Below are 12,887 nucleotides of genomic sequence, written 5' to 3'. Positions count from 1 at the left end.
TGAAATGGACACTAAACTGCAGATTTTAGTCTTTAATGTTTCTCCTGCTCTATTCTACCTTTCTTTCCTCCCCCTCTCCATCCCTCTGCCCAGCAGGTGACGTAGTGACGCCTGTTTCCTGATGGCTTTTATTAGAGCTCTTTTTCTCACCTCTCCTTTCTGTCGCTCCGTCTTTGACTCTCTCCTCTCTCCCCCTCATCTCGCCTCTGTCCATCTTTCCTCTCTCTCCCACTCTCTCTGCTGTCTCTCTCATTTCTCCATCCCTCTCTCCATCTCTCCCACTCTCTCTGCTATCTTTCTCTCATTTCTCCATCCCTCTCTCCATCTCTCCCACTCTCTCAGCTGTCTCTCTCATTTCTCCATCCCTCCTTTCTCTCCATCCCTCCTTTCTCGCCATCCCTCCTTTCTCTCCATCCCTCCATCTCTCCTTTCTCTCCATCTCTCCTTTCTCTCCATCTCTCCTTTCTCTCCATCTCTCCTTTCTCTCCATCCCTCCTTTCTCTCCATCCCTCCATCTCTCCTTTCTCTCCATCCCTCCTTTCTCTCCATCCCTCCTTTCTCTCCATCCCTCCTTTCTCTCCATCTCTCCTTTCTCTCCATCTCTCCTTTCTCTCCATCCCTCCTTTCTCTCCATCCCTCCTTTCTCTCCATCCCTCCTTTCTCTCCATCCCTCCTTTCTCTCCATCTCTCCTTTCTCTCCATCTCTCCTTTCTCTCCATCTCTCCTTTCTCTCCATCCCTCTCCTGTATTCATCACAACAACACAGTACAGAGCTCCTCCATATGGTTGTTTTGTCAGTCCCATCAGCTTCAGGCAGGGCTATAGGACTGTCTTTGGTCATCAGAGCAGCATCAGGGCTATAGGACTGTCTTCAGTCAGAGCAGCATCAGGGCTATAGGACTGTCTTCAGTCAGAGCAGCATCAGGGCTATGGGACTGTCTTTGGTCATCAGTGCAGCATCAGGGCTATGGGACTGTCTTCGGTCATCAGAGCAGCATCAGGGCTATGGGACTGTCTTCGGTCATCAGAGCAGCATCAGGGCTATGGGACTGTCTTCGGTCATCAGAGCAGCATCAGGGCTATAGGACTGTCTTCAGTCAGAGCAGCATCGGGGCTATAGGACTGTCTTCAGTCAGAGCAGCATCAGGGCTATAGGACTGTCTTCAGTCAGAGCAGCATCAGGGCTATGGGACTGTCTTTGGTCATCAGGGCAATGGGACTGTCTTCAGTCAGAGCAGCATCAGGGCTATGGGACTGTCTTCAGTCAGAGCAGCATCAGGGCTATGGGACTGTCTTCAGTCAGAGCAGCATCAGGGCTATGGGACTGTCTTCAGTCAGAGCAGCATCAGGGCTATGGGACTGTCTTCAGTCATCAGAGCAGAATCAGGGCTATGGGACTGTCTTTGGTCATCAGAGCAGTATCAGGGCTATGGGACTGTCTTTGGTCATCAGAGCAGCATCAGGGCTATGGGACTGTCTTTGGTCATCAGAGCAGCATCAGGGCTATGGGACTGTCTTTGGTCATCAGAGCAGCATCAGGGCTATGGGACTGTCTTCAGTCATCAGAGCAGAATCAGGGCTATGGGACTGTCTTCAGTCATCAGAGCAGCATCAGGGCTATAGGACTGTCTTCAGTCAGAGCAGCATCAGGGCTATGGAACTGTCTTCAGTCAGAGCAGCATCAGGGCTATGGGACTGTCTTCGGTCATCAGAGCAGCATCAGGGCTATGGGACTGTCTTCGGTCATCAGAGCAGCATCAGGGCTATGGGACTGTCTTCGGTCATCAGAGCAGCATCAGGGCTATGGGACTGTCTTCGGTCATCAGAGCAGCATCAGGGCTATGGGACTGTCTTTGGTCATCAGAGCAGCATTAGGGCTATTGGACTGTCTTTGCTCATCAGAGCAGCATCAGGGCTATGGGACTGTCTTTGTCATCAGAGCAGCATCAGGGCTATGGGACTGTCTTCGGTCATCAGAGCAGAATCAGGGCTATGGGACTGTCTTCGGTCATCACAGCAGAATCAGGGCTATGGGACTGTCTTCGGTCATCAGAGCAGAATCAGGGCTACGGGACTGTCTTCGGTCATCAGAGCAGAATCAGGGCTATGGGACTGTCTTCGGTCATCAGAGCAGTATCAGGGCTATGGGACTGTCTTCGGTCATCAGAGCAGTATCAGGGCTATGGGACTGTCTTCGGTCATCAGAGCAGAATCAGGGCTATGGGACTGTCTTCGGTCATCAGAGCAGCATCAGGGCTATGGGACTGTCTTTGGTCATCAGAGCAGCATCAGGGCTATGGGACTGTCTTCAGTCAGAGCAGAATCAGGGCTATGGGACTGTCTTCAGTCAGATCAGCATCAGGGCTATGGGACTGTCTTCAGTCATCAGAGCAGAATCAGGGCTATGGGACTGTCTTCGGTCATCAGAGCAGCATCAGGGCTATGGGACTGTCTTTGGTCATCAGAGCAGCATCAGGGCTATGGGACTGTCTTCAGTCAGAGCAGAATCAGGGCTATGGGACTGTCTTCAGTCAGATCAGCATCAGGGCTATGGGACTGTCTTCAGTCATCAGAGCAGAATCAGGGCCATGGGACTGTCTTCGGCCATCAGAGCAGCATCAGGGATGTGTCTCGTATGTCTGGCTCCTCTCTCTGTCCTTCCTCAGCCTTTCTCTCCCCTTTTCTCTTTCCCTCCCATGTTTTCTCTCTCTGCTGCCAGAGAAAACTCTAGAATATTTATTCGTACATACTCTAACACATCTCCGTCTCCGTCGGTCTCTCTCTCCTCTCTCTCTCCTTTCTCCCTGTCTCTCTCTCCGTCTCTCTCTCCGTCTCCGTCGGTCTCTCTCTCCTCTCTCTCCTTTCTCTCTCTCTCTCTCTCTCTCTCCCTGTCTCTCTCTCCCTGTCTCTCTCCCTGTCTCTCTCTCCTCTCTCTCTCTCCTTTCTCCCTGTCTCTCTCTCCGTCTCTCTCTCCGTCTCCGTCGGTCTCTCTCTCCTCTCTCTCTCCTTTCTCCCTCTCTCTCTCTCCCTCCCTGTCTCTCTCTCTCTCTCCCTGTCTCTCTCTCCGTCTCTCTCTCCGTCTCCGTCGGTCTCTCTCTCCTCTCTCTCTCCTTTCTCCCTCTCTCTCTCTCCCTGTCTCTCTCTCTCTCCCTGTCTCCCTCTCCGTCTCCGTCTCCGTCGGTCTCTCTCTCCTCTCTCTCTGCTTTCTCTCTCTCCCTGTCTCTCTCTCACTCTCTCTCTCTCTCTCTTTCTCTCTCCTTTCTCTCTCTCTGCTTTCTCTCTCTCCCTGTCTCTCTCTCTCTCCTTTCTCTCTCTCTCTCTCTCTCTCTCTCTCTCTCCGCCTCTCCGTCTCCGTCGGTCTCTCTCTTTGTCTCTGTCTGTGTCGCTCGCTAGCTCTCACTCACTCACTCACTCACACACTCACTCACACACACACAACGCCCCCTCACTTCACCACGTCCCCCTCCTCTCCCTGTGGCCTCAGGCCCTGCAGAGCTCAGTGTGGCAGGTCCACTAAAGACCAGGCATTCTAATGGTTCTATAAATCCCTTTCTCTGAGGCACTGCGTCACACTCTCACACTCCAGCTGCTGTCAGTGTGTCAAAGATGCTTTCTCCCACCATGCATGAATCCAATCAGGAGCATGGAGCATGGTGTGCTGTGTGGACAAGCAGAATGTCTGCTTTTATATATTGGACCACATGGGGTTTCTCAAAGGGCCCAACCATCACTACTCTGTCTGCCTTCATCTTAGGGCTGTTACGGTGACTGTATTACCGTCATGACCACAGTCAAATTACACATAAACGTTTAGTTATGGTAACTAGGCTTTTCCAAAGCTTCTACCTGATGAGTAGTAGCCTACCAAAATTGCTATCTGCCAGTCGCTAGTGGCCTGGTACCTAGCGTTCTGTTGTCCCTCTAATCACTCTGACATAAATGTAATCCAGAATCAAATCAAACACATCATGAGAACCCATGAGCTCATGTTGCACAACGTTTCTATAGGCTGTTCAAATGATGTGAGAACAGAGTTTTGATGGCCTGTTAAAAAGAGGATCCATTCAGCTTTCTATAGGCCTACTGTTATTTATTCATCAACTGTCCTAATATTAAGCACAGCACTTTACTACAGGAGCCACCTACCTGGCTGGCACAAAAACAACCGCTATTTAAGAGCGTACAGTGACATGTATCCCCCCCCCCTTTACAACTGGTGTAGCCTACCAGGCATATATAGGCACCACGTGAGTTTCAACTTTGGGGAAGCTAATTTTCACCATAAAAATGCACCCTTATAATAAAGCATTCCATGAATCATCACATGTGCAAATTTATGTACGATAATCTACTATTCGTAATGTGATGAGTTGATTGGATAGTAATTTTAAGATAATAAAATAGGTAAACTATTGTATGGATAAAGAGTGTTCAGTGCATGGCTGAGCCCGTACAGGGTAAAGTAGAACAAGTGTATGGATAAAGAGTGTTCAGTGCATGGCTGAGCCCGTACAGGGTAGAGTAGAACTAGTGTATGGATAAAGAGTGTTCAGTGCATGACTGAGCCCGTACAGGGTAGAGTAGACCTAGTGTATGGATGAAGAGTGTTCAGTGCATGACTGAGCCCGTACAGGGTAGAGTAGACCTAGTGTATGGATGAAGAGTGTTCAGTGCATGACTGAGCCCGTACAGGGTAGAGTAGAACTAGTGTATGGATGAAGAGTGTTCAGTGCATGGCTGAGCCCGTACAGGGTAGAGTAGACCTAGTGTATGGATAAAGAGTGTTCAGTGCATGACTGAGCCCGTACAGGGTAGAGTAGACCTAGTGTATGGATGAAGAGTGTTCAGTGCATGGCTGAGCCCGTACAGGGTAGAGTAGACTTAGTGTATGGATAAAGAGTGTTCGGTGCATGACTGAGCCGGTACAGGGTAGAGTAGACCTAGTGTATGGATAAAGAGTGTTCAGTGCATGACTGAGCCAGTACAGGGTAGAGTAGACCTAGTGTATGGATAAAGAGTGTTCAGTGCATGACTGAGCCCGTACAGGGTAGAGTAGACCTAGTGTATGCATAAAGAGTGTTCAGTGCATGACTGAGCCCGTACAGGGTAGAGTAGACCTAGTGTATGGATGAAGAGTGTTCAGTGCATGACTGAGCCCGTACAGGGTAGAGTAGAACTAGTGTATGGATGAAGAGTGTTCAGTGCATGTCTGAGCCCGTACAGGGTAGAGTAGAACTAGTGTATGGATAAAGAGTGTTCAGTGCATGACTGAGCCCGTACAGGGTAGAGTAGACCTAGTGTATGCATAAAGAGTGTTCAGTGCATGACTGAGCCCGTACAGGGTAGAGTAGACCTAGTGTATGGATGAAGAGTGTTCAGTGCATGACTGAGCCCGTACAGGGTAGAGTAGAACTAGTGTATGGATGAAGAGTGTTCAGTGCATGGCTGAGCCCGTACAGGGTAGAGTAGACCTAGTGTATGGATAAAGAGTGTTCAGTGCATGACTGAGCCCGTACAGGGTAGAGTAGACCTAGTGTATGGATAAAGAGTGTTCAGTGCATGACTGAGCCCGTACAGGGTAGAGTAGACCTAGTGTATGGATAAAGAGTGTTCAGTGCATGACTGAGCCAGTACAGGGTAGAGTAGACCTAGTGTATGGATAAAGAGTGTTCAGTGCATGACTGAGCCCGTACAGGGTAGAGTAGACCTAGTGTATGGATGAAGAGTGTTCAGTGCATGACTGAGCCCGTACAGGGTAGAGTAGACCTAGTGTATGCATAAAGAGTGTTCAGTGCATGACTGAGCCCGTACAGGGTAGAGTAGACCTAGTGTATGGATGAAGAGTGTTCAGTGCATGACTGAGCCCGTACAGGGTAGAGTAGAACTAGTGTATGGATGAAGAGTGTTCAGTGCATGGCTGAGCCCGTACAGGGTAGAGTAGACCTAGTGTATGGATAAAGAGTGTTCAGTGCATGACTGAGCCCGTACAGGGTAGAGTAGACCTAGTGTATGGATGAAGAGTGTTCAGTGCATGGCTGAGCCCGTACAGGGTAGAGTAGACTTAGTGTATGGATAAAGAGTGTTCGGTGCATGACTGAGCCGGTACAGGGTAGAGTAGACCTAGTGTATGGATAAAGAGTGTTCAGTGCATGACTGAGCCAGTACAGGGTAGAGTAGACCTAGTGTATGGATAAAGAGTGTTCAGTGCATGACTGAGCCCGTACAGGGTAGAGTAGACCTAGTGTATGCATAAAGAGTGTTCAGTGCATGACTGAGCCCGTACAGGGTAGAGTAGACCTAGTGTATGGATGAAGAGTGTTCAGTGCATGACTGAGCCCGTACAGGGTAGAGTAGAACTAGTGTATGGATGAAGAGTGTTCAGTGCATGGCTGAGCCCGTACAGGGTAGAGTAGAACTAGTGTATGGATAAAGAGTGTTCAGTGCATGACTGAGCCCGTACAGGGTAGAGTAGACCTAGTGTATGCATAAAGAGTGTTCAGTGCATGACTGAGCCCGTACAGGGTAGAGTAGACCTAGTGTATGGATGAAGAGTGTTCAGTGCATGACTGAGCCCGTACAGGGTAGAGTAGAACTAGTGTATGGATGAAGAGTGTTCAGTGCATGGCTGAGCCCGTACAGGGTAGAGTAGACCTAGTGTATGGATAAAGAGTGTTCAGTGCATGACTGAGCCCGTACAGGGTAGAGTAGACCTAGTGTATGGATGAAGAGTGTTCAGTGCATGGCTGAGCCCGTACAGGGTAGAGTAGACTTAGTGTATGGATAAAGAGTGTTCGGTGCATGACTGAGCCGGTACAGGGTAGAGTAGACCTAGTGTATGGATAAAGAGTGTTCAGTGCATGACTGAGCCAGTACAGGGTAGAGTAGACCTAGTGTATGGATAAAGAGTGTTCAGTGCATGACTGAGCCCGTACAGGGTAGAGTAGACCTAGTGTATGCATAAAGAGTGTTCAGTGCATGACTGAGCCCGTACAGGGTAGAGTAGACCTAGTGTATGGATGAAGAGTGTTCAGTGCATGACTGAGCCCGTACAGGGTAGAGTAGACCTAGACTATCAGATACACTTCTTCATTCTTTGCATGAGAAAAATGTGGCCTTTTCATAAACACATTCATTTCCACTACACTTTATATGACTGGAGACGCTAGCAGAATCTTTTTTAATATGTTGAATTCCAAGGTAGCCCACTCTGCTGACAGACACAGATCAATAAAACCAACGTTGTTCATATAACAGGTTACCAGACGGGGAGACCAAGTACAATATGACGTCCATCTAAACTGGAGGAGGAAATTATTGTCCAAAAACAAACTTTTTAAGTAACACTGAACCCCCCCCTAATGACAATGAAAATACATTAGTATTTTAATTGTATTCTCTCTACAGCAATAACCATTTGCTTTCTAAACAATGTTTTCCTGTGATTGTATTTTGAAATATTACAATATGCCTGGCTTGGCCTCTACTTTTCACAGACAGTCGCAACCAAACAATAATCTGCCCAAATTGCACGTGCTGCCTTTCCTTCCGACTGACTGTAGGCAATATATTTTAAATGTTTGTTTTTTAAATAAGCTAATTATCCTCTGACGCCAAATCATGCTATAGTTGCTAATTTTGAAGTATGACATGTATTTCTGTATAGAAAGTATTAGGCTCAATAGGCTATATAATATTGGCAATTCAATTGACTTTAAGGAAAGCTTCCCCCAAGCCTTATGGACACGCCACCTATGTTTGAATATGAAAAACCTAACCGCACGTAACATCCATTTTCTATTTGAGTGCAGGCTACGATGACATCTTTTTCTTCAATGCTCAGATGTCAATGTATATTCCTTTTTAATTCTGACTCTCTCTCTCCATCCCCTCCCTTTCCTCCCCCCTCTCTCGTCACCTTCCCTTCCATCCTTCTATCGCCCCTCTTTGTCTCTCTCGCTCCCTGCAGGCCAAATCATGTATCTGTCACATGTGCGGCGCCCACCTGAACCGGCTCCACTCCTGTCTCTCCTGCGTCTTCTTCGGCTGCTTCACCAAGAAACACATCCACGAGCACGCCAAAAACAAACGACACAATCTAGGTAAAATGTGCACGTGCTAGCTTATGTCCATTATCTCTCCCCCCCCCCCCCCCACACACACACACAAAGACACAGGCAGATCCAGGCCTCTCTCTGCCTGAGAGAACTGTCCTCTTCAGAGACATTGAGCAGAACCCGTCCTTCTCCGTAGCATTAACGTTCTACTGGGAGCCAGTACTTAGTCTCAGGCAGACAAATGTCATTCTCTAAGCCTGTCTGTTCCCCTGTCAGCTCTGTGGGAGGGCTAGACATGTTTAATCCTCAACCACATAGAGTATGAATGACCCTGTGATTCTTACATGGTAATTATCCAAGTCTAAGTCTCCTATTTAGTGCACTACATTTGACCGGGGTCCACAGGGCTCTGGTAAGAAGTAGTGCACTGTGAAGGGAACGGCGTGCCGTTTGGGACGCTGGCGTAGAAATATCACAGATCCATTGGAATTTCCATTTGATTATATTTCTATGTAATTATGGGTCTATATACAGTACAGATAAGTAAAAGGATGTAATTGCCGGGCTGTGATAATGTCTGAGGAGAATGGTGACAGATGAATGAGAGGGTGGTAATGCTAAGGTAATCTGTTAGGGTGTGATAGAGGTTAACGGTTCTTCTGGGGGGGGGGGGTCACAGTAAGGTTTTGATCTATACACACACACACACACACACACACTGAGTCGTGTGTCGGTCGTTCAGTGGGGTGTCACAATAAGGTTTTGATCTATACACACACACACTGAGCCGTGTCGGTCGTTCAGTGGGGTGTCACAGTAAGGTTTTGATCTATACACACACACACACACACACACACACACCCACACACACACACACACACACACACACACACACACACACACACACTGAGCCTTGTCAGTTGTTCAGTGGGGTGTTACAGTAAGGTTTTGATCTATACACACACGCTGACAACCACCCACACACACACACACACACACAAATACACTGAGCCGTGTCAGTCGCTCCTGTCATCACGCCCTATCCCAGCCCCCCAGACTCCCACCACAGTGTTAATTAGGTCAGGGCTTTCCACAGTAGCACACTCTCACTCACTGTGCATTGTACCATTAATCAAATGAACCCCTGACTCCCAGCTGTTCCTCTGGATTCCTTCACTTCCTTCATCCTCCTCCTCCTCTGTGTGTCTGCCAGATTTATTTTTAACTTCCTCTGTGATGTTGTACACAGAACTCTCTCTCCTTTTCTCTGGTTCCATGGTTACCACATCAGTCAAGGCCTTTCTCAGTGCATGCCTGTTGCCATTGGACACAGAGATGATGAGCTTCTTCTAGCTCGCTCCTCTCTCCTCTTATGGACACACACACACACACACACACACACACACAACGCCCCATTTAAATTTTCTGTATAATTGTTTAGGCCTATCCATCAATTGTCCCTTTTCACTCTCCTGGATCCTCCTAGTTCCGAGACAAACCTTTTAGTAGCCAAATGTGCAGGGGTTCTATTTGGCTGTCCATGAGTTGCATGTTTCCTCACAATATTGTTTTGAATGTTTGTTTTGGACTGATGCCCGGCTGAGCATTCTTCTCAACGCGCCGATGAAGTGCATTACAGTGGCTTGGAAATACTATGACATTTAATAGGAGGCAAATAATCAGTAAAATAACCTTTTCGTCATCATTTAGATGTTGCCAGAATGAATTTAGACGCAGTATAACGTTAGCTAGCTAAGATTGAGGGGAGGCCACCGGATTTTAGCTGGCTAATGTTTTCATTTCATTTTTACACGCTTTTCTAGCTAATTTATTTTTATTCAACCTTTTATTTAACTTGGCAAGTCAGTTAAGAATATATTCTTATTTAAATGACGGCCTACCGGCGAACAGTGGTTTAACTGCCTTGGTCAGGGGCAGAACGACAGATGTTTACCTTGTCAGCTCGGGGATTCCATCCAGCAATCCAGTTACTGGCCCAACGCTCTAACCACTAGGCTACCTGCTGGTTACTGGCCCAACGCTCTAACCACTAGGCTACCTGCTGGTTACTGGCACAACGCTCTAACCACTAGGCTACCTGCTGGTTACTGACCCAACGCTCTAACCACTAGGCTACCTGCTGGTTACTGACCCAACGCTCTAACCACTAGGCTACCTGCTGGTTACTGGCCCAATGCTCTAACCACTAGGGTACCTGCTGGTTACTGGCCCAACGCTCTAACCACTAGGCTACCTGCTGGTTACTGGCCCAACGCTCTAACCACTAGGCTACCTGCTGGTTACTGGCCCAACGCTCTAACCACTAGGCTACCTGCTGGTTACTGGCCCAACGCTCTAACCACTAGGCTACCTGCTGGTTACTGGCCCAACGCTCTAACCACTAGGCTACCTGCTGGTTACTGTCCCAACTCTCTAACCACTAGGCTACCTGCCACCACTAGGCTACCTGCCGCCCCTAATGACAACGTTGCCATCTGGTTAAAGTAATTTTGACGACATGATAATGCTGGCTAAGTAGTTTCCTACTAAATATTTGACTACTTTAGCAATGTCATCGTATTTCCAGGCACTATAGTGTAATTTAGATGAAATAGTAGTTAACCCCAGTCTTTCTGAACGGACGCTATCACCACTTTATGGCACCACTTTATGGCACCACTATGGCACCACTTTATGGCACCACTATGGCACCCGCCGGCAGAGGGCTTGAGAACGTTCATAACAGTGGCATGATGCTTAGTGACAGAGGTGCAACCTATGAATAAATAGGTTGTCACGGCAACAGAAGAACCCAGGTATTGTTACCATGGTGTTGGAGAACATAGGCTAGTGGAAAGAGCAGGGGATGTAGATGTGATGGACATGCACGCACACACAGTCCCACAAAAAAAAACATACTCTGTGACACACACACACACACACACCTTCCCTACGTGATAGTTCTCTAATTCTTCAATGCAAGCAGCAATGACATGGAACGACACAAGGCTCAAGTCAATAGAGGAGTGGAACACACAGAAAGTGCTTGTCTTCACGCTGGCCACATCAATGATGAGGTTAGACGTGCAATCAACACAAGCTGTTGTTCTGTAGGAAATATCTAGTTCTAATGGTTTTGTATTCCTTCTTTCTCTCTCCCTTCCAGCAATAGACTTATTATATGGTGGAATATATTGTTTTGTGTGCCAAGACTACATATACGACAAAGAGATGGAACAGATTGCCAAAGAAGAACAGAGGAAAGCCTGGAAATTGCAAGGTACAGTGTTGCTGGTCTCCAGCAGCTCAGGCAACGCTACTTTTCTGTGTCTGTTTTATCTCCCCCCCCCAGTCAATAATTGATTTATTCCTTCATGTATTTTAACCTTTATTTATTTAACCACTTTCTGATACAGATCACAATGTGTGGAGATATGATAAACTGCATCCAGTGATTTTAAAGTAGTGGCAGCTGCATTCACACACACTATATATACAATACAAAAGTATCTGGACACCCCTTCATATTAGTGCATTCGGCTATTTCAGCCACAACCGTTGCTGACAGGTGTTTAAAATCGAGCACACAGCCATGCAATCTCCATAGACAAACATTGGCAGTAGAATGGCCTTTCTTAAGAGCTCAGTGACTTTCACCATAATAGGATGCCACCTTTCCAATAATTAGTTTGTCACATTTCTGCCCTGCTAGAGTTGCCCTGGTCAACTGTACAACACACAAGCTCACAGAACGGGACCGCTGAGTGCAAAAGCGTGTAGTGCGTAAAAATCGTCTGGTTGCAACACTCACTACCGAGTTCCACACTGCCTCTGGAAGCAACGTTAGGACAACTGTTCGTCGGGAGTTTCATGAAATGGGTTTCCATGGCTGAGCAGCCTCACACAAGCCTAAGATCACCATACGCAATGCCAAGCATTGGCTACACCATCTGGAAGTCTGACGGACGAATCTGGGTTTGGTGGATGCAAGGAGAATTCTACCTACCCAAATGCGTAGTGCCAACTATAACGTTTGGTGGAGGAGGAATGATGGTCTGGGGCTGTTTTTCATGGTTCGGGCTAGGCCCCTTAGTTCCAGTGAAGGGAAATCTTAATGCTACGGTATACAATTACATTCTTGACGATTCTGTGCTTCCAACTTTGTGTCAAGAGTTTGGGGAAGGCCTTTTCCTGATTCAGCATGACAATGCCCCCGTGCACAAAGCGAGGTCCATACAGAAATAGTTTGTTGAGATCAGTGTGGAAGAACTTGACTGGCCTACACAGAGCCCTGACCTCAAGGCCATCGAACATAAATTAAATAAACAAAGCCATCAACTGCTGTTTTCCCTGCGATTGCAAGACTTGTGCATTGACTGCTTGTCAGACGGCAGGTTTCCCTCTCAATGTCACTCAACTTGAATGTGCCTCGAGAGTAATATTTCTCTGGCATAGAGCATGCAACAACAAGCCGACTAGGTAACTAGATAAATCTGACTATCCCAGAGTAGAATATGTTTTCTATTCATTACTAGTTTTGTTTGCAGAGGAAAAGTAAATGTGGGCTGTTTTAGCATCATCAAAGTCGCCCTTAGCAGAAATATTGTTTTTTCATGGTCCATATTTTTGGGCCGTGGCATCAATGATTTTGTCGTGGCACAGCAACCACCTATAAATGACTGCAGTGGAAATACTGGCACAGTGTCATCAGCATGAAAGTGTAGCTTCCAGTTGTTCACTCAGGAAGCAGTATGGTTAATATACAATGTGAGTAGTACTTCTGGACCTGGAATGAAGCCCTGAGGTATACCTGAGGCCACTGGACTTCGGTTC

At 47.3% G+C, this 12,887-nt stretch overlaps 1 protein-coding gene across 2 annotated transcripts in view; it reads left to right on the top strand.

Moving 5' to 3' along the window:
* The window catches only part of LOC139401860 (ubiquitin carboxyl-terminal hydrolase 22-like), a 75,076-nt gene that overhangs the window by 33,193 nt on the left and 28,996 nt on the right, over nucleotides 1-12,887 (top strand). For both annotated transcript variants that reach the window (XM_071145848.1, XM_071145849.1), the window contains 2 exons: nucleotides 7,967-8,099; nucleotides 11,221-11,334. In XM_071145848.1, the coding sequence (XP_071001949.1) occupies nucleotides 7,967-8,099; nucleotides 11,221-11,334 (247 nt within the window). The remainder of the gene's footprint in view (nucleotides 1-7,966; nucleotides 8,100-11,220; nucleotides 11,335-12,887) is intronic.

Source organism: Oncorhynchus clarkii, unplaced genomic scaffold (assembly GCF_045791955.1).
Source record: "Oncorhynchus clarkii lewisi isolate Uvic-CL-2024 unplaced genomic scaffold, UVic_Ocla_1.0 unplaced_contig_335_pilon_pilon, whole genome shotgun sequence".
In the NCBI taxonomy this organism is placed as follows: domain Eukaryota; kingdom Metazoa; phylum Chordata; class Actinopteri; order Salmoniformes; family Salmonidae; genus Oncorhynchus; species Oncorhynchus clarkii.
Note: the sequence above shows the minus strand (reverse complement) of the source record. Positions and strands in the feature narration are given on the sequence as shown.